At 70.3% G+C, this 20,660-nt stretch overlaps 1 protein-coding gene across 1 annotated transcript; it reads right to left on the bottom strand.

Annotated features, from left to right (window-relative positions):
* Positions 1 to 416: 416 nt before the first annotated feature.
* CHLRE_12g533500v5 (uncharacterized protein) lies at positions 417 to 19,262 on the bottom strand. Its single transcript, XM_043068606.1, has 18 exons — positions 18,990 to 19,262; positions 18,838 to 18,901; positions 18,532 to 18,676; positions 17,876 to 18,322; positions 17,522 to 17,686; positions 17,178 to 17,335; positions 15,813 to 16,973; positions 15,523 to 15,612; positions 15,347 to 15,386; positions 15,009 to 15,129; positions 11,998 to 14,665; positions 11,510 to 11,615; positions 11,175 to 11,307; positions 10,771 to 10,868; positions 10,224 to 10,339; positions 9,394 to 9,853; positions 3,070 to 9,023; positions 417 to 2,385 (listed from the first exon to the last, which is right to left on the bottom strand). Exons 1-18 carry the CDS (start codon positions 19,142 to 19,144, stop codon positions 2,317 to 2,319), a joined length of 12,150 nt encoding a protein of 4,049 aa, XP_042918701.1. The 5' UTR covers positions 19,145 to 19,262; the 3' UTR covers positions 417 to 2,316.
* Positions 19,263 to 20,660: the final 1,398 nt, after the last annotated feature.

Here is a 20,660-nt window from a genome sequence, read left to right on the forward strand (position 1 = left end):
GCAGGGGGCGTCCCTCAAGGGGGGGGGGCGCCTGGCGCACGAGCCACTGGTGGTGCGGCAGCACGTTGACGTGGGACGCAAGGGCGCATCCGTCGTTGCCCACACGCAAGCCCCGTGCCTGCACCGGGGCGCGCCCGCCGCTGCTCTAGGGAGTCGAACTGCACCTGCACACGCGCCAACACATCTCCCCACGCATCGACCTTCACGGGGACACCCGTTGCCTCACGCCACGCATGGATGCGGCCGAACGTGCCGCCCCAGATCCCGTGGCACAGCGCCGCAACTGTCACAACCACCGGCGCCTGCCCACACAGGGCCGCAGGCTGGACATGCTCGTGTGGCTCCCCTCCCGCCGGGATGTCCAGCAGCAGCGCGACGCCGCCCTCCTCCTGCTCAGCGAAGAACAGCAGGGCCGCGATGTTGCCAGCTTACAGGGCCGCGTCCATGGCCGCACTGAGGGTGTTGTTGCTGGTGCCGTCAGCCCCGGCGGGGCTGCCGTATGTGTAGTCTCCAAACCACTAGCCCAGCGTTGCCGGCCCCCTCCAGCGTTGCCGGCGTCTTGCCGGTACACGCCGCGGCACAATGAGCAGGAAATCCTCTAGCCACAACAGTCCTCACTGCTGCGGACTACCACATGCTGTGCTGTGCTATGCTGAGCTATGCTTGCCAGAAAATACCGCTAACCAGACACCTGCCGGCCTCAACCTGCGCGCCGGCGCCGCTTCTTGGGTGACGCCGCGCTATCCTCCTCCACGCGGCCTTGCTCGCCCCCTCCGCTACACACATACACGCCGCAACTGCTGGGCCCAGGGCCACTGCCACCGGGCCCAGGGCCGCCGCCGCCACCACCCCTTCTCACAACACACGCACGCAGCCTCCGTCATCTACAGCGCCATTCTCCTGCGTGCCCCCGCCACACACGCGCCCTCTCCCATCACTGCCAGGGTCATCCGCAGTATCAACCGCAGCAGCAGACACGCCAACGCAAGGGGGAAGGGACACGCTTGCCAACCACAGAGGCCTTACACATCCCCCCCCCCCAACGCACGAGATTTCTTTGGACAAACCACGAACACCGACGTTTTAGCAGCTTACTATGCGCACACGCGCTTATAAACCTTTCCCTGAGCACTACTTCTAGAATTAGGTATAGCCAACACAAAACGGGACGCCACGGCGAGCTCTGGCGCTGGACCTATGGACGCCGTCGGTCATCGGTACGCACAACACCACACCTGCTGTCTACTTCGCTACACTTCTCTGTACCAATCCTTGCAACCCCCCCACCATTGCCTTAACAAGACGATCGTGCGCCGATCTCGCCTACGGTATGTGCAGCAGCTCATTCCTGCTCTGCCGGTGAAATGCAATGCCCGCATAACGACGTGACAACACGCCGGTAACGGCCGCCAACCTCGTGTCCGGTGCAAAAAAGATTGAGCTCAATGGAAAAGGAACAAGAGAAACTTTTGGGTTTCAAGTTCTGGGCAGGTTGATTCTGCACCTCCCCATTTTTTGGGAACCAGACAGCAGCCTTCGTATGAGGAGACGATGACTCACCGGACTGGCTCTTTTTATGAATGTCGCATCCTCATGAGCACGGAATTTTAAACATCGCCCGCTCACGCTCACATACGCACGCACACAGTCCAGTGGCGCGGCCATTCCCTTATGGGTCCGGAAGCTGCCATATCCTACTTCATCTGGCAATTAAACCAGCAGTCCGACAAGTTAATCCGGAACAGTACCGTGCAATGCGGTGTGTCCGTACCGCAGCAGCAGCTGACCCACACAAGAACGCCTGCGCGCCCCACCGCCGCGTGTGCACACACCAGCGGCCCATTGCGTATATGGCCACCAGCACGGACGCTGTCAATGCAAGCGATGCGATTATCAGTGCGCGCCTTTGTTTCATCCACAGGCATGCAGCTTCGGGCCCAGGGTGACCCATAAAAGTTCAACGGAGCCTGCTTGCAGTGCTCGTGCTGCGCGCATGCATGTCGCCATAGTGTTGTGCTCGCGGTACTGAAGAAAGTACCCCAGTCGTGCACCCGCTCGCAAGCAGCCCCGCCCGTCAATCATGGACGGCGACTCCTTCACCAGAAACACAAGCGTGTGATCATGAAGGTCACCGGGCAACGCACTCCCCGCCCTTCCTGCTCAAAATGCTCCCCACCCTCAACAGAAATTTCAACCCAAACCACTTCAATTGTCGCGTGTCTGTTTCCGCCACAGGAGTAGGCCGTGCACGCCATTTAGACCTGGCACCGCCCGCCCCTTTCCTGGCCGCCGGCCCCGCGGCCCGAACCAGGGCAGCTAGAACAGGAACGCATCCCGGTCGAACACCTGCGCATGCGCCTCCAACTCCTCCAGCATGGCACGAAGCTGTGAAGGGAGTGGAGGGTGGGGAGGGGGCATGATACACACACATATACACACGGTCAGGGTGTGGCCGTGCAAGGAACTGGTGGGAGGTTCTCAGCCCGAGCCCGAGCGGCATACGGCATGGAGGGAATGGGAGGGAGGGAGGTCCAGGCACCACGCCCCAACCGGGACCAGTTGGACAAGGGGCGTGCACAAGGGGGAACCCTGGTGCTATGCGCGAGCCCGAAGGCTAAGCTCCTTTACCCTACTCCTCGCACCTCCGCCCACTGCCGCGCACCCGCAGCCCGCCCGCCACGCCTCGCTCCTCCTTCTTGCCCTCTCTCCTCCCGCCCTGCTCACCTCCTCCTCCCCTCTCCTCCCGCCCTGCTCACCTCCTCCTCCCCTCTCCTCCCCTCTCCTCCCGCCCTGCTCACCTCCTTCTCCCCTCTCCTGCCGCCCTGCTCACCTCCTTCTCCCCTCTCCTCCCCTCTCCTCCCGCCCTGCTCACCTCCTTCTCCCCTCTCCTGCCGCCCTGCTCACCTCCTTCTCCCCTCTCCTCCCCTCTCCTCCCGCCCTGCTCACCTCCTTCTCCCCTCTCCTGCCGCCCTGCTCACCTCCTTCTCCCCTCTCCTCCCCTCTCCTGCCGCCCTGCTCACCTCCTTCGCATCTCTCCTCCTTCTCCCCCTCTCCTGCCGCCCTGCTCACCTCCAGAATGTTTGCGTGCCGGCGGTCCTGCAGCAGGCAGCGGTCCAGCCGCGTCATCCACAGCTCCGCAAGGTCCGGATCCGACAGCTCCGCAAAGCCCGACAAGTACTCAAACACCAGGCCGTCATCCTCATCAGCTGCGGCCGGCGGCAGCGGCGACAGCGCGCTGGAGACGGCGGCGCTGCCGCCGGCGCTCTGCGGCAGCGCGACGGGCGGCGGCGGCGGCAGCTGCCCGATGCGCAGGGAGGCGGCCTTCGGCAGCGGTGACGTCCGAGTCAAGGTCTGCGCCATGGTTGCCGTTGCCGTCAGCTGCTCCGTCGTCAGCACCAACGACGACACACCTGACGGCGGCGGCGGCGGCCCCAGCGGCGGCGGCCCGATGTGGGGGCGGGCGCTGGCTATGGGCCCCAGCGCCTCCGCCACCGGGTCCAACAGTGGCTGCGGCGGTGGCTGCGGCTGCAGTTGCAGCAGGCCCTGCAGCGACTGCGGCGGCAGCTGCGGCGCGACATCACGGAGTGAGCCGTGGCCGGCGGCCGACAGGTCGGTGCCCACGACGCTGACGTCGATGCCCGTGCTGCTGCTGTGCCCCAACAGGGCGCACGAGGCGGGGCCGGTGGTGGCGGTGGCGCCGGCGGTGTCACCGGCCGTGCCGGGCAGCGGCAGCAGCAGGCTGGAGCCCGGCTGTGGCTGCACCCGCAGCGGCGGCAGTGGCGCGCTGCCAAGGGCTGCTGCTGCGGATCCGGCTGCGGCGGGCCCGCTGCCCATGGCTCGCGGGATCTCAGCCGAGGAGGTTGCCGGCGCCGCTGCCGCCTGCTGCTGCTGCTGCTGCTGCTGCTGCTGGAGCTGCTGGAGCTGCGGGGACATGAGTGGCACGGGCGGGAAGCGGTCGGAGCCGAGGCCGCGCTGGGTGCTGAAGCGCCGCTCCGAAGCCTGCCGCTGTGGCTGGCCCGCGCCGCCGCCGCCGCCGCCGCCGCTGAGCAGCTCTATGCGGTACACGTGCTTCAGTGACGACCGGCTGGACAGCTGCTGTGTCAAGCCCTGGCGGCTGCGCGCGTGCGCCGCCGCCGCCATCGCCGCCGCCGCTGCCGCGCCTTGCTGCATCTGTTGCTGCTGCTGCTGCAGCAGCTGCTGCAGCTGTTGCACCTGCTGCGACTGCATCAACTGCCGCATGGACGGCCGCCGCGCCAGGGACGACGGCGCCCGCTCCAACAGACCGGACTGCAACAGTAGGCTCGGGTCACCCGTGCCGGTTGCGGCCTCCGCCGCTGCCAAAGCCTCCGGCTGACCTGTACCCGACTCCATCCCCTTTGCAGCCAGGGCCGTAACGCTTGCGACGGTGGCGGTGCCGCTTCCCAATGCCTTCCTGCTGTTCTTGTTGCTGGCGGCGCCGGCGGCACTGCCGCCCATGGCGCTCCCCGTCGCCCCGCCGCCGCCGCCGCCGCCACCGCCGCCGCCACCGCCGCCGCCACCGCCGCCGCCACCGCCGCCGCCACCGCCGCCGCCGCCGTTACCGCCGTTGAGGCGCATGGGCACCAGCCGCAGCTGCAGGTGCACAAACGCCTGCAGCATGTGCGGCTGGGAGGGGCCTCCGGCCTCCGGCAGCGTCGGCAGCTTCTCGCCGGCTACCGGCATCAGCCCACCGCCCCACCCGCCCCGCAGCGACGGCGCGGTCCCAGCGCTGCCAACACTGGCGGTGCTGAGCGTCGGCAGCGGTGGCGCGTGCGTGCTGCCCAGGCTATGCCCCAGCACCGCCGCTGCTGCTGCCGCCACCGCCGCCGCGGCGGAGCCGGACCCGATTGCCGAGGCGCGCAGGTCGTTGGAGCTGAGCCGCTGCTCTGCGGCGGCGGCGGTGCCGACCGAGGAGGCGGCGCCGCTGCTGCCCGCCAGCGCCGCCGCCAGGTGTGGGTCCACGTTGCGCGACCGCGGCCGAGACAACGTGTTCGTCAGGCCCAGGCGCAGCCGCGTGAGCAGGCCGGTGCTGGCGGGCGCCGGCGGCGGCGCGCCGGTGCGGCTGTCGGTGGCGGAGGTGGGGGCGCCGCCATCGCCAAAGCCCAGCGCCGACGGCGGTGACGGCTGCTCCTCCAGTAGGCGGGACGCGGGAAGCGAGTCCGAGGTCTGGGGGCTGGCGCCAGTCGCATGCCAAGCCGCGCCCAGAGCACCAGTGCCGCCACCTGCGCCGCTAGGCACAGTGCCGGCACCGGCACCGCCTCCTCCGCCGCCGCTCACGCGGCCGCCGGCGGTGGCGGCCGCCAGGGAGCCGACTCCCAGAGGGCTGCTGGTGCTGGTGGCCTGCCGCGGCACCGGCGCCGCTGCCGCGGAGCCATGCGGCAGCCGCGTCACGTGACCCTGGCGGCGCGGTACCGGGATCGGCGGCGGCGCTGCCGCCGCTGCCACGGGCCCGCCGGCATCGCCGGCGCCGCTGCGGGGTGCAACTCCGCCGCTGTGCCCTCGGCTACCGGTGGTGGTGTTTACTCCACTCACAATCTCACTGGCGCCGACGCCACCCGCGGCCGCGCCGCTGGCGCGGGGCAGGCCGCGCGGGCTGCGCGGCGACGGCAGGCCGGCGGCGTCGGCGGCCCCCAGCAGCGCGCCCGCGGTGCCGCCCGAGCCTCGTCGCTGCTGAGTGCCCGACGTAAACGAGATGCTGGTGGCCAGCGACTGCGCCGTATTGCCGCGGAACAGCTCCCGGCTGTCACACGTGCCGGCGGCGCCGCCGACGCTGTTGCCGTCGCCGGCGGCGGCGCCGCCGGCGCCACTGAAGGGCCCGGGGCGCTGACCCATCCTCGCGGCCCAGTGCGGGTGAGCGGCAGTGCCGGGCTGCTGCCCGGGTGGCGGCGGCCCGGTGGCAGTGGCCACGGTGTCCTCGCCGTCCGCGGTGGTAGCGGCGGCGGTGGCGGCGGCGGAGCCGGCGGCAGCGGCATATGACACCTGCCACAGCCCTGTGCCGCCACGGCGCATCGCGGCGGCCACGTACTGGTGGCCCTTCTCTGAGCCGGCGCGCATGCCCGCTGAAGGCAGACCGCCGCCGGCACCCCTGGAGGGCATAGCGCCGGCGCCGGCGCCGGCGCCGCCATGAGCGTTGGTGTCGGTGCCCGCCGGTCCGAGCTGGCGCGGGTCGGCGGCGGAGGAGGCGACGGCCAGCGGGGAGCGGCGGTAGGTGGTGCAGGTGAAGGAGCGCGTGAGGCGGCTAGGGCCGCGGAGCAGGCTGCCTTTGTCGACGAAGCCGCTGGCGCCCGCGCCTGCACCTGCAGCGGCAGCTACGCCCGCGGCGCGGTCCGGTGACGAGGCCGGCGGCAGCAGGTAGTGTGGCGTATGCGTCTGGGCGCTCGGGCGGGCCTGTGACGGCAGCGGCGGCCGTGCGCCGCTGCCGCCCGGAGATGCGGCGAACGTGGTCGCCGCCGCCCGGCCCGTCGCCGGCGTCCGTGTCACTGCGGCGTCGGCGCCAGGGCCGTCATCCTCATCGCTGCTGCCGCCGTCTGTAATCCTGTACCCAGCCGCCCGAGCCTCGGCCACAGCTGGCGAATCTTGCGGCTCAGCTGCCCCTTGCCCCGCCGACTGCTGCTGCCTCACCGCACCAGCAGACGCTGCGGCGGCTGCCACTGGATCCTGGTCGCTGCTTGTCGCTAGTGCCGCGCCCTCGCCGAAGCTACCAAAGACGCTGGCGCCACCGCCAGCGGCAGCTCTATTGGCACCGTTGCCGCTGTCGCCACCCATGCCCGCGTAAACGCTAACCGCGAGCAGGTCCTGCAGCCGTGGCCGCCCCTTGCCGAGGCCGCTCTGTCCGTAGGTGAAGGAGGCCGTGGAACGCGACAACCCGTGCCTGAGGCCTGAGAGCCGGAAACCCTGCTGCTGCTGTTGTTGTTGCTGTTGCTGGTGCTGCTGCAGCGCAAGGCGCGCCAGCTGCTGCTGCCAGCTGCCCAGCTCACTGCTGGCCCCATACGCCGCCGCCGCCGCCGCTGCCACTGCCGCGGCAGTCTGCTCATCGGAGTCGCCGTCCACCCTGACCACACCGTACTGGCTGCTGCCGGTGCCGCCCTCCCGTGACACCTGCGCTGTCGCGGCCTCGCCGGCGACCACCGCGCCCACATCCACAGCCGCGACCTGCATACCCCCCGCGCCGGTTCCGTGCTCCTCCACATTGTCAGGGCCACCTGCGCCGTCCCCGCGACCCTGCCCCTGGCCCTGCCCCTGCTCCTGCCCCTGCTCCTGGCCCGCATGCAGCGGTCCCTCCTGGTCCTCCCCTGCGGACTTGGACGCTGGCGCCTGGGAGTCCATCCAGCCCAGCAGCCGGATCGCGCCGCCGCCGCCGCCGCCGCCGCCGCCGCCAACCGACGGCTGCGACGGCAGCGGCATCGCGAAGAACCCGCTGCCGCCGCCGCCGCCGCCGCCGCCGTGTGCGGCCGCATATGACGGCTGCATCGCGTGAGCGCCGGCGGCGTTCAGCGCCGACCTTGTGGCGGCGCTCGTGTAGAGGTAGGAGTCAGCGCCCAGCACGGACGACAGCAGCCCGGGCGCGGGGCTGGCGCGGTCCGCAGCGCCGGCGCTTGGGCCGTGCGCCGCCGCGCCGCCGGCGCCGGCGGCGGCGCCGCCCTGCACGTCGTCGTTGTCCAGGAGCAGCAGCAGCGAGCCGCCGCCGCTGGCGGGCCTGAGCGGCGCGGCGCCGCCGCCGGCACCGCCCTTGCTGGCGCCGGGAGCCGCGCCGCCGCCCGCCGCGTCCTGGCCTCTTGCCTCCGCGCCCGCCCGGCCCGCAGACGCCACGGCCGCCTCCGTCCTGCGGCTGCTGTACGGCTGCCTCGCCATCGCCGCCGCCGCCGTGAGCGGTGATGTCGATCTGACTTCGCCTTCGCCGCCTCCGCCTCCGCCCCCGCCAGCATCACCGCCGTCGTCGCCATCGCCGGGCAGAGGGTGCAGGGCATACAGCGGGCCCGCGGCACTGGCCGGGCGCTGCGGGCGCGCCGCCGCTTGCGGAGCCGGCGAGGGGGAGCGCAGCGGCGGCGTGGACGGCCCCGCTGACAGCCCCTGCCTCGGCGCTGACGCTAAGCCCAGCGCCGTCGCGGGAGCGGCGGCGGCGCCGCCGCTGGCAGGGCCGCTGGCGGGCGCCAGGAACGCGGGCGCGCGCATGCTGGCGGCGGCCGGCGCATTTGCGGGCGGCAGCCTCACGTACGTCTGTGAACGCAGCTGCGCCGCCGCCAGCGGATGCTGCTGCTGCTGGTGGTGCTGCTGGTACGTCATCGGCTCAGCGCGAGAGCTTGACAGCAGGTCCAGCGAGGACCGTGGGAGCAGCTGCTGCGCGCGGCCGGCCGCCGCCGCTGCCGCGGCCAGCCCACCAGAGGCCACGCCCGAGCTGCCCCTGAGCCCGGGCTGCCCCAGAGACTGCGATTGCGACGGCGACTGCGCAGTCAGACCGAGTCCGGACCCGGAACCGCGTGCGGGCGCGGGCGCGGGGTGCTGCGGCGCCGGCAGGAAGCGGGCGCTGGGGCTGAGCGCGGGCGCGGGGAGGTGGTAGTTTGCATGCAGATGCGCACGCAGTGCCGCCGTGGAGTCGCGCAGCGCGCTGCCGCTGCCGTGGCCGGCGCCGTCGAAGCCGGTGCCGCTGCCGCGCTCGCCGTGGGGCGCCCAACCGCTGCTGACGGCGGCGCCGCTGCTGCTGCCCACCACCATCACCGCGTCTCCCGTCACGTCGCCCATGCCGCCGCTAGTGCCCGTGGTCCGCCGCCCGCCACCGCCCGTCATGAGCAGCTGCGGCTGCTGCCCAGACGTGCCCGGCGGCGTGGGGCCGGCGCTGCCGCCGCCGGCGGCGGCGGCGGTTTCCGAGCCGCCGGGCGCGTTGGTGCTGCCTGCCGGGCCTGCGTACCCGGGCGGGTAGTAGCGGCGTAGCGAGGCGGCTGCCTCCTGCGTGCATACCACTGTGTTGGGCACGAGGCCGCCAAGCAGTCGCATCAGCTCGTCCACCACTGCGGGACGCAGGGGACAGCAGACAGCGAGGCAGTGGACGAGGGAGGAAGTGAGCAAGTACCATAAGTGGAAACACACCCAGGCGAGCGGGCGGCGCGCGGCCAGGTGGGCAGGCGGCCCCCGGCAACTGTGGTGGCCCAGGGCGGCTCTACGCTTCCTCTGTTCCGCACATGTGCATACACATGCATCAATACACACACACGCACGCACACACACACACAAACACAAACACACACACACACACACACACACAAACACACACACAAACACACAAACACATAGAATGGCACACACGGATTGCATCACTTCACTTCCGAGACGCCGTCCCCTTGCCATGCACACGCGCCACCCACACACGCGCACGCGTACCTGGCCCCTCGTACGACAGCACTCCAGTCAGGCTGTTGAGGATGGCGGCGGAGGCGCCCCAGTGCACCACGCCCTTCACACGCGGCCCGCGCGCCACCAGCACCGGCATCGGCACCTCGCCCCCAGCCCCCCCGCCTCCTCCTCCTCCTCCTCCTCCTCCTCCTCCTCCTCCTCCTCCTCCGTTGCTGCTGCCTCGGCCCCCGCCACCAGTGCCGCCTCCAGCTCCGCCGCCGCCGCCGCCCCCGCCGTTGACGGCGGCCGCGGACGGCGGCAGGCAGTGCGGCTCGCAGGTGGGCGTGGCCAGCAGGCGCGAGCTCCAGGCGTGCCGCATCATGTGGGCGTGCACGGCGGCGGCCCACAGCGCCGCCAGGTAGGCGTTGGGGAAGACCGCCATGGCGCGGCCGGCCCCCAGCTGAGCCAGATAGCCGCGGTGGTGGCGCGCGTACTGGTAGCACAGCGCCTGGGAAGGGGGAGGAAGGATTCGGAGAGGACCGGCCATGAAGGTGAGGCAACTTGGCGCGGAACCTTGCGAAGTATGAAGTCCCGGCGGAACGCTTCGATCGGAGCGTCGGGGTAACCCGTGAAGGGGCGGACGTCTGTGCGATGCAGCAGGCGGGCCGGCAAGGCACGACGAGCGCACGCGCAAGGCCGGCGGAGCGCCCGGCGGCGGCGGGCGTTGGCTAGATCCATTGGGGTATTCGGGGGCTGTGGACCGACGTATCTTCATTCCACGCCGCTTACCTGCAGTCCTCGGCCCCCCGCCCCGCCCCGCCCCGCCCCGCCCCGCCCCCCGCCCGGCCCCGCCCCCGGCCCCGCCCCCGGCCCCGCACCTGGAACACGCATGCCGCCTCCAGGCTGACGCGCGGGTCGGCGCCCCGCAGCAGCCACAGCGAGGAGATGCGCACCAGGCCCACGCCCACCATCACCAGCGGCGCGTCCAGCAGGCCTGAGCGGGCGCGGGGGCGTGGGTTACTTACAAGCTTCATGATTGATGAAGAAGTTACGGCGTATTATCAGTAAGGAATAGTAGTACAGCAGGCGCGTTGTTACCGATGTCCGCGAAGTCCAGCAGCAGGGGCCAGGGGGCGGGTGAGCGTAAGCGTAAGGGTGCGGGCGTGGGTGCGGGGGCAGGGGCAGGGACAGGCCCGGCAACGTGAGCAGGCAATGACCAGGCGAGGAGCGGAGTACTGGAAGGCGAGCAGGCGCGAGGCCGGAGACGCAGCTGGGGCGGGCAACTGTAGAGACGGCGCGGCAGCGCCACTGGCGAATGGAGTTTACATGTGGGACGACAGCCGCGGACAAGCCAGGGCTTCACAAACGCACGAGACACGCCACTAGCACCGCAATGACGGCTATGCTGACGCCCGCCGCGCGCACCTAAGCCCAGCGGCATGAAGGTGCGGGTGAGCGGCCGCTGCAACGCCGCCCGCAGCACCAGAGCCGTGCTGTGCAGCTGGTACAGCGTGGCGGGCAGCCTGTGCGGGTGCGGAGGAAGGGGGCGGTGGAGGGGCGGCCGAGGGTGGGTCACAGCAGGCCACCGTGCAACACGCCTGAGTCCCGGCGCGGCTACGCGCATCGGGCCACGTGCCGCGTCTCAGTGCGAGTCTACACCGCAGCCCGGTTTGCTGCGGCGCATCCTCCGCTACTGCGCTGCCCGGCCCGCGCCCGACAGCCCCACCTCCCGATGACGTCTCGGGACCGGATCATTGATCTCTACCGCATAGATCTCCCGCCTCCCACCGCCTCCTCCCAAACCCATCCCCACCTCGCCCGTCACTCACTTGGGCGACCCCAGCAAGAAGTCCCCCAGGCGCCACAGCACGACGCCGCCGCCCGCCAGCAGGTCCTTGTCGCATCGGCGCACCGCGTGCCGCGAGGCGAACACCATGCCGCCGTGCGCGGCGTCGGACACGGCTGCGGGGCAGGGAGGAGCAGGAGGAGGGGAAGAGAGCGAGGAGGAGTTGAGAAGGCCCAGGAGGATAGGGACAGCGGGTTTCAGAGTTGAGTGGGCGCGGCGACACACCGGCCGCAGCGGGTGACGGTCAGAGCAGAGAGGGTCGTTCACAGCTTCAGTTTGCAGGCAGCGAGGTCTGTGTGGTGTGCGCCCTTGGCTTACCCTTGGCGCACAGCAGGGTGGGTCCGCTGTAGCGAGTGCGGCCCGAGGGGTGGGACCGGTTCACCTCCGCCTCCTCCTCCACACCGCTGTGGATGCCGCAGCGCACCTGCAGCCGCCGCCACAGGGGGCCTAGCGTCAGTCAGAATCACACCCACCAGCTTCGGCTATGACTGTGTGCCTCGATGGTACCGGTACTTCTCGGTACCGGTAGCCTCCTGCCGGTCCTCTCACCCACCTCGTGTTTCAGACCTGCCAGTAGACCGCTGCTACCTCCACGCCTACACTGCACCCACGGTCTCCTCTAGACACCTCAGTCTCAGCCCCCTCTTGGACATCCCGCTCCAAGCCCCCGCCCGCCGCTTCACGCCCGCCGCCCCCGCCCCCAACCGACCTACGGCCCTGCCCCTACGGCCCTGCCCTGCCCCCAAAACCCCACCGCGTGCCCCTTCCCCGCCCTACCGCCTCCCCTCTCCCCCCGGCTTGCTCACCCTGAAGCCCCGAAACACCAGCACCGCGCTGCGGCTGCTCTCCGCGCGCAGGCCCGGCGGCAGTTCCACCCACTTGGCCTTGAGCTCGGCGCCGTACGTCGTCGGCGACGCAAACAGCTTCTTAGCCGAGCCGCGGCCCGCGGCGGTGGCGGAGACGGCGGCGCCGCCGCGCCGCTTGCGGCCGCCGCCGCCGCCGGCGGCGGCTGCCGCCGTGCGGCGGCTGTGCGCCAGCATCAGCGCGCTCTGCAGCGAGGTGCCGTAGGAGAGGATGCTGGTGCCGGTGGTGGACGACTGTGAGCGGCTGTCGCTGCTGGGCTCCTCACCCCCGCGCGAAGCCAACGGGTCCGCCTCCTCAGCCAGCCCCGCCGCGTCCGCATCCCACGCCTCGGCCGACGGGGAGGCCGCAGCGCCGGCCGCATCGTTCGCGCCGCCGCCCTCCGTCATCCCGCCGCTGCCGTCACTGGCGGCGGCCGCGCCCACCGACAAGGGCCGCGTGCGGCCGCCGCTGGCGGTGTTGTGGAGGCCGCGGTGCAGGCGGCGCATGAAGCCGGACGTCAACAGCCGCTCGGTCCACGTCGCCGGCGCCAGACCTGCGCCTCCGCCTCCGCTGCCACCGGTGCTCTCGCCCGCGGGCGCTGCCGCCGCGGTGAGTATCGTCGTGTCCAGGGCCGCCGCAGCGGCGCCAGGCGACAGCGGCACGACCGAGTTGATGTGGCCGCCGATGGCTGGTGCCGCGTCGGAGCCCGACAAGGCCGCGGCGCGCCTGCGCGCGGCGTCCAGGGCATGCCGGTCGCTGGCGGGCCGCAGCAGCGGCGCCGGCGCCGGCGCGGGCGCGGCCGTGGCGTCGGGATGGAGCGTCCCGACATGGAACGAGTGGGCCAGCAGCCGCAGCGAGGGCGCTGGCCCCGCCCCTGCGGCTGCGGCTGCGGCTGCCGTCGCCGCAGGACCGCCTAGTGCTGTCAGGTGGTCCAGCACGCGCCGAGGCGCAGCCTGCACTCCCGCAGCAGCGGAGGCCGGACGCTGGCCCCCGCCCTGCTGCTGCTGGGCAGCTGCGGTGAGGTGCACCAACAGCACGTCGCCAGCCAACCCGCCGCCGCCGGTGGAGCTCTCCCGCGCGTTGTTGCCTGCGCTGCCGCCTTCGCCCTCGCCCTCGCCGTCGGTGTGGTGTGAGGTCGCCGCCGCCGCCGCCCCCATGCCTGGCGCAGGGGCGGTCATGGCGTTTGAGCTGCGCGTGCGGCGCATGCGCATCAGCGCCGCTGACTGCGGCGGTGATTCCTCCGGCAGCGCCGTCAGCTGCCCCACGGCAGCGGCGGACTGCGGCAGCTGCCCCAGCGTGGCTGTCAGGGCGCTGGACGGCGCACGCGGCTGCGCCGCCCCCCGGACGCCGCCAGCCGACACTGCCGGAGCCGAGGCGACGGCGGCGGCTGGAGATGGGTGCGTGGCTGCGGCGCCGGCGGCGAGCCCTTGCAGCATAAGCGCATCGGCATCGCCTCCGGCGCTGCCAAGCGCCGCACCACCCGCACCACCCGTTTGCCAGGACCCCTGCATTGCGCGCGCCTGTGTGAGAGACTTGGGCCGTTGCAACATGCCGCCGCCGCCACCACTGCCGAAGCTGCCAGCTCCGCCGTCCAGCGTGGTGCCCCGCCGTGGCGCCGCCGTGGCGAGCGGCGTGACGCGTGCGGAGCCTGCGCCATCCACGTGCGCCAACCCCAACTCCCTCACAAGCACCTCACCCGGCGCCAGCCCCAGGGTCCCGCCGCCGACAAAGCCGCTGGCTGCGCTGCCACATGACTTCGCCTCCGCCCCCGCCCCCGCCCCCGCCAGTACGGATGGCAGTGAGGGCGCGGCGCCGCCCGCCGCAGCCGCCGCCGAGGCCGACCCTAGCAGCGTGCGCGCCGACGCCGTCACCGCCATCGGCACGCCCGTGCGGGACACTGGCAGCGACGGCGGCCTGGCGGCCGTGACGCCGGCACTGCCGCCGCCGCCATCGCCGTGCGCCGCGCCCAGCGCACCCACCGCCAGTCCCTCCACCGACTCTTGCTCGGCCCCGCCGCTGACGCGCGCCAGGCCGCGCACGCTGCTCGACGCCAATGGGTGCCGTTGCGCGCCGCCCACGACGCTGCCACTGCCGCCGCCGCCGCCGCCGGGCACGGGAATACCCCCGCTGCCGGCCTGGGCGTTGGTGGCGGCGGCTGCTGCCAGCAGTCGCGCGCTAGCGGCGCCAGATACCGGGCCGACGGCGCCGGCCAGCGCCGCAGCCCTTGGGCTACCTACGCGCAGGCTGAGCGACGCCGAAGTCAGCAGCCCGGACTGGCTGGGCGCCGGCGACGCCGCCGCCGGCGCCAGCGCTGCGCTGTCCAGGTGCAGGTAATGGCTGCCGCTGCGCGTCATGAAGCTGAGCTGCCGCCGCATGTTCCCGGACAGGCCGCTCAACATCTCCAGGCGGCGCGCGGTGCGGCTGAAGGTGCGTAACACGCCGCCCATGCCGCCCCCGCCGTGTGTCGCCAGGCTGAGCGCGCTGCCGCCGCTCTGGGAGCCGGAGGCGGCCGCCGCGGCGGCGGCGGCGGCGGCGGCGGCTTCCTGCGCCTGCTGCGCCGCCGCCTCGGCCTTGGCGGTGGCCTTGGCCATCACGTGGCGCAGCTGCTTGGCCGTGATGACGTGGACAGGCCTGCGGCAGCAGAAGCGCGGGAGGCAGCGGCAGCGGCAGCGGCAGCGGCGGCAGCAGCGGCAGATACGGGGAGTCAAGGCAAAGCAGTCGTCAATAGCACGGCAGTGAGGAGGGCGCTGCGATGGACGCACCTCCAGTAGGCACCCCTCCCAGCCGCCTCGCTCCCAGCCGCCTCGCCCCTGCCCTCCCATCCCTCCCAGCCGCCTCCCTCCCATCGCCCCTGCCCTCCCATCCCTCCCAGCCGCCTCGCTCCCATCGGCCCCCTGCCCTCCCATTCCTCCCAGCCACCTCGCTCCCATCGGCCCCTGCCCTCCCACCCATCCCAGCCGCGGTCTGGTCACACCTGCAGGCGTCGTGCTGCAGCACCTCCGGCGGCCAGGGCTGCGCCATGAGGTCGGACTGGACCTGCAGGCAGAACCGCACCGCGCTGTCGGCGTCGTGGAAGGCCACCGTGAAGCTGTCGCCTGCGGGGGGGTCCACCATTCGTAGAGAAGGGTAGTGATTGAATCAATCAGCGAGAAAGCAGCGAAGGATGGGGCTAGGCACTGGGGCTGGGGCGCAGGAAGTATGGCGGCGGTGAGGGTAAGGTTCCATGGCAGGCAGGGCGCCATGCCAAGCTATGGTGGCCAGCGGTAGGCGCAGACGGCAGAGCGCGAGTCGTTCCGAGGAGTGACGACGCACCCTCAGTGACGCTCTCGTAGCCGCCGTGCTGCGCAATGGCCTGTGCGGCGGGGCGAATGGAGGCAGCACCACACCACAAACATTCAGAGCAAGGCCTGTCGTGACCTAAACATGCGGCCCAAGGCCGTGACTGCCGAAGGAACGACGCCTGCTGCTGCTGCCGCCGCGGTGCGCACCTGCCGGAGCGTGTCGTGGTGTAAATTCAGCGCCACGTCCATCACCAGCGCGTCCAGCTCCTCCCACAGCACTGTGGAGGCCTCGATGTCCTGTTCACGTGTCACACAGGGCGGACAGCGGCACGGGACCATTTCCTTCAGTGTCCAGGCCAGCCCGGGCCAGCCCCGCCTGCCGCACACCAGCCCTCTACTGCCTGCCGCACCTAGAACAGGCGCAATGCGCGTGTGGGTTGGGGCGGGCAAAGGGCGAGGGCACGACAAGTCTAGCTTCAGCAGACGCGGCCACTTACGGTGACCACCAGCGAGGTGTCTGGCCCCACGCCCGGGTCCGCCCGCCGGCCCCAGCCGCGCTTCACCAGCAGCTGCTTGTAGCCCAGCGCCGCCAGCGTCACCAGCGCCGCCACGCCCACACTCGTGACCGCCGCCGCCACCGCCGGGCCGGCCGGCTTGTACTTGACGCTGCGCGGCACCGTGATGCGGCCCACTAGGTTGCGCGCTTGCTCGGGCGGCGGCGGCGCCGCCGGCGCGGGCGCGTTGAGCAGGTCCCAGCGCCCGATGGACACCAGGTACTGCAGCCGCAGCGTGGAGTAGCCCGGTATGTTGGGCCCAAACTGCGCCGCAAATGCGTCCGCCATAGCCGCCATTATGTCAGCCTCCGTACGGCCGGTGGCAGCTGCGCTGGCGCTGTTACTGCTGCTGCCGTTGCCGTACGCGCCGTTGCCGTACAGGCTCATGTTGTAGGCGGCGGCGTGCAGCGTGGCGCGGTAGGCGCCGAAGCGCTGCAGCGCCGCGGGGAAGCCCAGCTGGTTGGGGTGCGTGAGCGCCTGGCTGGTGAGCGTGAGGTAGTCCTGGATGGCGGCGGCGGGGTAGCCGGCGCCCGCCCAGCGCCGCATGCTGGAGGGCGCCACGTGCTCGTAGGCCATGGGCCCCAGCGGCACGTCCGGGTCCAGCATGAACGCCCACACCACCTCCGGGTCCGTGATGCGCGCCAGCCAGCCCAGGGTGTGCGCCTGCATGCTGTGGGTGGTCAGCGCGTCCACGCCCACCGCCAGCGGGCTGAGGCCCATCAGCGGCGCCACGTTGGCAAACACCGTGTCGCCCACCGCCAACGGCGCCTGGTCAGCCGCCAGGGCGGCGGCGGTGGAGGCGGTGGAAGTGGTGGAGGCGGTGGAGGCGGTGGAGGCGGCGGCGGTCGTGAGCACGAGGGACGAGACATTGGCGGGCGCCGCGGCCGCCGTGCCGGCGGCGAGCAGCGCGCTGCGCCGCTGGCGCCGCCGCGCAGCGGCGGCGGCGATAGCCGTGGCGGCAGCGGCCGCCACGTCGCAAGGCTGCGCGGGCGTGGCGACTGCGTAGGGGCACAGCGCGGGCGTGCAGGACTGCAGCAGGCCTGAGGCGCGATCCCACACCTGCGTGGAGCCGGGCAGGTGCGCGACACGCCCGAACTGCCGGACCTGCACGAGCGGGCACACGCATGCAACAAGCCCCAGGTTGCGGTCAGCCCCATCATCGCATGCCAGCACAACGGCAGCTCGCCCGACTGCCGCCAGCACACCCATCGCCGCCGGAACGCCCTAACCCGAAGCCCTCCTTCGCCCTTCTGCAGCTGCGCACCACCCCCGTGTGTAGCCCCGTGCTCGGCCACGGCTCGGCCTCACCGCGTCGGACGGCGCGTGCAGCAGGTGGTCCTTATGGATGGGGTGCGGCCCGATGAGGAACGCGCAGCGCCCGGCCGCGTACAGCCGCTCCGCCGTGCCCTTGAGCGAGCTGCAGCTGCCCGCCAGATCCGTGGTGTTGGCCAGGCCACGCGGCGGCCCTTTGGAGTGTGGGAGGGGAGCGCGTCGTGCGGGTCAGCAGCATGTCTCCGCGAGCGCGCACGCGGATGAAACTTACGGTCGCAGCAAGCGTCGTAGCAGCTTTACAGAGTCTGCAAACCAGTTGCGGCCAGGCAATGCACGACCCAACACGCGCGTTTCGATCTTATTTCCCTTTACACACGCACCGAATGCGTAAAGGCGGCGCAGCACGCGCAGCGCGGCCGACATGGCGGGGCTCTGCACCAGCGGTTGGAAGGATGCCGGGTCGAAGAACGCGCCTTGCGCTAACCCCTGCGTCTGCACGAAGCTGGCATACACCGCAAGCAGCTCGAACGCGTCCGCGTGGCAGGCTGCACGCGTAGGGTGGAAATGTGGGTTGGCAGGCATGGCGTTGGGACGGGAGGAAGAAGATTCGAGGAGCTTGTGATGGGGCTCAGCGGCGTAGCCCACGGCGCACACGTTGCGCAGCCCCTCTGCCCAGCGCCAGTTCGGGGTACAAAGCAGGTGCCAGCCCTATCCTGACCCTGCACACCACTCACTCGCAAAGGGCAGCGTGCACAGCCCGTAGAATTCGGGGTCCGGCGCGCCGCCCGGGCCGTCCGGCCGCCCGTGCGCCGCCGCCACCGCGCCCGCCAGCTGCTCCCACGTGGCGGGCACGCCCAGCCCGTGCGCCGCCAGCACGTCCCGCCGGTAGTGCAGCGCGACGATGGACGTGCCGAGCGGTATGCCGTACACCGAGTCCCCGCCGCCTCTGCTGGTGCCGCTCCCCGCCAGGCCGCCGCCCGCGTCGGCCGCTTGGTAGGCGTTGGTGGTACTGATAGTGTTCCGGGACAGGCTCCAGCGCACTGCGGCCATCAGGCCTGGCCAGGTGCCTCCCCAGGCGTCGGTGGCAATGAAGGGCTCCAGGTCCAGCAGCGCCCCCGACGCCACCAGGTCCGGCACCAGGGCCGGGTCCAGTGTGATCAGGTCAAACGTGGAGTTGCGGCCTGTGGTTGATGTGGGTCGGGGAGAGGGGGAGTGTCTGGCAGCGTGGTACACATGTGCGAGTGGGCGTGGGCAAGCGTGCAACGAAACCCGCCGCAGAACACGCCCACGCTCTCAACAATATGGCATAGGTCACAATAAGATCTGTCCGAGTCTTGCCGGCAGTCAAGCCGCACAAGGCAGACGAGCAAATCCCACTGGCCCGGCCTACCGCGCGCCAGCTGCGTCTGGTGCGCGTCCCACTGGGTCCGGTCCATTGAGAACCACTCCGCCGGCGGCTGCCCGGGCCCAGGCTCCGGCAGCAGCTGCTCAAGCAACTCAGCAACACGCGGCAGCGGGCCAAGCAGCCCATGCACCTGCGGGCGTATGTCGGGTAGCAAGTCAGGATGTCGCCAGAAGGGGGCGGGCGAACAATTCGCGCGCTAGTGTGACCACATTCCTGTGCCACCCGCCTATCCAAGGGCATTGGTTAACCTAGTAGATACAGGCCATGCTGACATCAGTGATTCTGGCGCACCGGCTCGTCGTGTGTCACATTTCCGCACAAGTTGAAGACGGTCAGGAGAGTCCGGTTGGTGCAGCTGCGAATAGTAACATCGCCAAGGATGGTTCATTCAGCAATGTATTTGTAATTGTGGCAGGAAAACTTCCCCGCCAAGTATATCTTGCCTTTGCCGCAGGGTCTTCGCCGCTGAGAGGATACAGTATCTCTCAAAGTCTCCGTAGGCTTCCTGACTGAGCCACGAGGCATCCTCTCCTTGGACGGAGAGGGCGCCATGGGCAGAGAACGCCAGCAGGAGCCAAAGCAGAACCCGCCTTAACATCCAATTGCATTCACATGCTCTTCAGAGTACATGTCTCCTCTCATTCTTTGCCGTGCCTTCAGCAGCTCCCATGGCCTATGGCTATGCCTCACGCACTTCTATAACGGAGTTTTATCAGGATTTTTATAACCTCTGATGCATAATGCAAGGAATTAATCAGGTAGTGTTTATGCTGAAGTCTGGAAACTTGACGCAACACCCACCCCTGGCCCCGCCCATGCCAGCGAAGTAGTGGCCCACTAGTGGGTCGTCAATTCACATGGTTTCCACAGTTAACCACCGACAGCCTACTTACAATATAACCACGGTGCCTGTCAAAGCCGTGGCTGCTCGCGCTGAGCCGTTACGAGTGCAGCTGCCCCAGTTCCTCTCGCCTGCCTCACGCCCCTGACGGTTGTGGCCCTAGCTGCAGGCCCCGCTCCGAGTCTCCGTCACCGTGCCTCCTGGTGGTGCTGACAAGCACCTGTCCTAACTTCCACCCACGTGACTGAGAATCCTGCGGCCGGTTGGCCAAGGTGTGCAAATGGTGCACGCTGTGGAGTGATGGTACGCCTTGGTACGCCCCCGCGCGCCATTGTGCCCGTTCACCAACCTGCCTTACCACTGTCCCATCGCAGACCCGTTCACGACTGCCTGGCGTCAACATGTCATCGCCATGCCAGCAGCTGCTGCTCAAGAAAGCAAGCAGGAACTCTTGATGTGCGCTGCGCTGGGTTGTAGCCCAGACGAGATGCATGACTGAGGAGACCCTGCCTTCCACTGATCTTCACCTCCGCAGGTACGCAGGGATGCGAGGTACATGCCTCACCACCGCACACCGGCTCTTTGCGCCACAGCTGGCGCGTGAACCAACCCCCAATGCATCCAAGCGCATGAAACGGCGTGTGCACATAGCATCCATCGGCCGTTCCAGCCGCTAGGGTGCCGTACACGCCAAGCCCTCCACGCCACGGCGCGGCGGTCTAGTAGTGTCGAAGCCACGCAGGTCGAAGAACAGGTGGCGCCAGGCAGACTTGAATCCAGGGAAGCCTGTGGGACCAGGAGCCCTGCTGCGAGGCGCGGCACATAAACAAGCGACAGGTGCTTCATGGTGTGGTCTGATGACTGCGATGAGGCATTGTGGTCTGGAATCTGGATGGGGCATTGTAAGAATGCAAAGATATCGTAACCCCAAACATGCGGCACTTCTGCCTACTTACTTAAACTTACGAGTGCTGTTCCGGTCCCCACCTCCCTCCCCCTTCTCCCACGCCCTTCTCCCCCCCCCTCTAGCTACCAGGATCCTCGACTCCAGAGTGCCGGCTCCAGAGCAGCTTCATCACGGCCTGACTGTCAGCCATGTTGCAGGCTGGAGAACTCGTCGTGATGTACCCTCACCCTCCCTCCAGGCACAGCGGCCGAAGGCGGACGAGTGCACGCGCTCGTGGGCAACCCGGCCGCGGCGTGGCCGCGGCCTTCCCCCGCTCAGGCCGACTCCCCCCCCCCTGCTTGCCAGCTTGTGCTCGCCACGACCATA

The sequence above is a fragment of the Chlamydomonas reinhardtii genome, chromosome 12 (genome assembly GCF_000002595.2).
Source record: "Chlamydomonas reinhardtii strain CC-503 cw92 mt+ chromosome 12, whole genome shotgun sequence".
Lineage (NCBI taxonomy): Eukaryota > Viridiplantae > Chlorophyta > Chlorophyceae > Chlamydomonadales > Chlamydomonadaceae > Chlamydomonas > Chlamydomonas reinhardtii.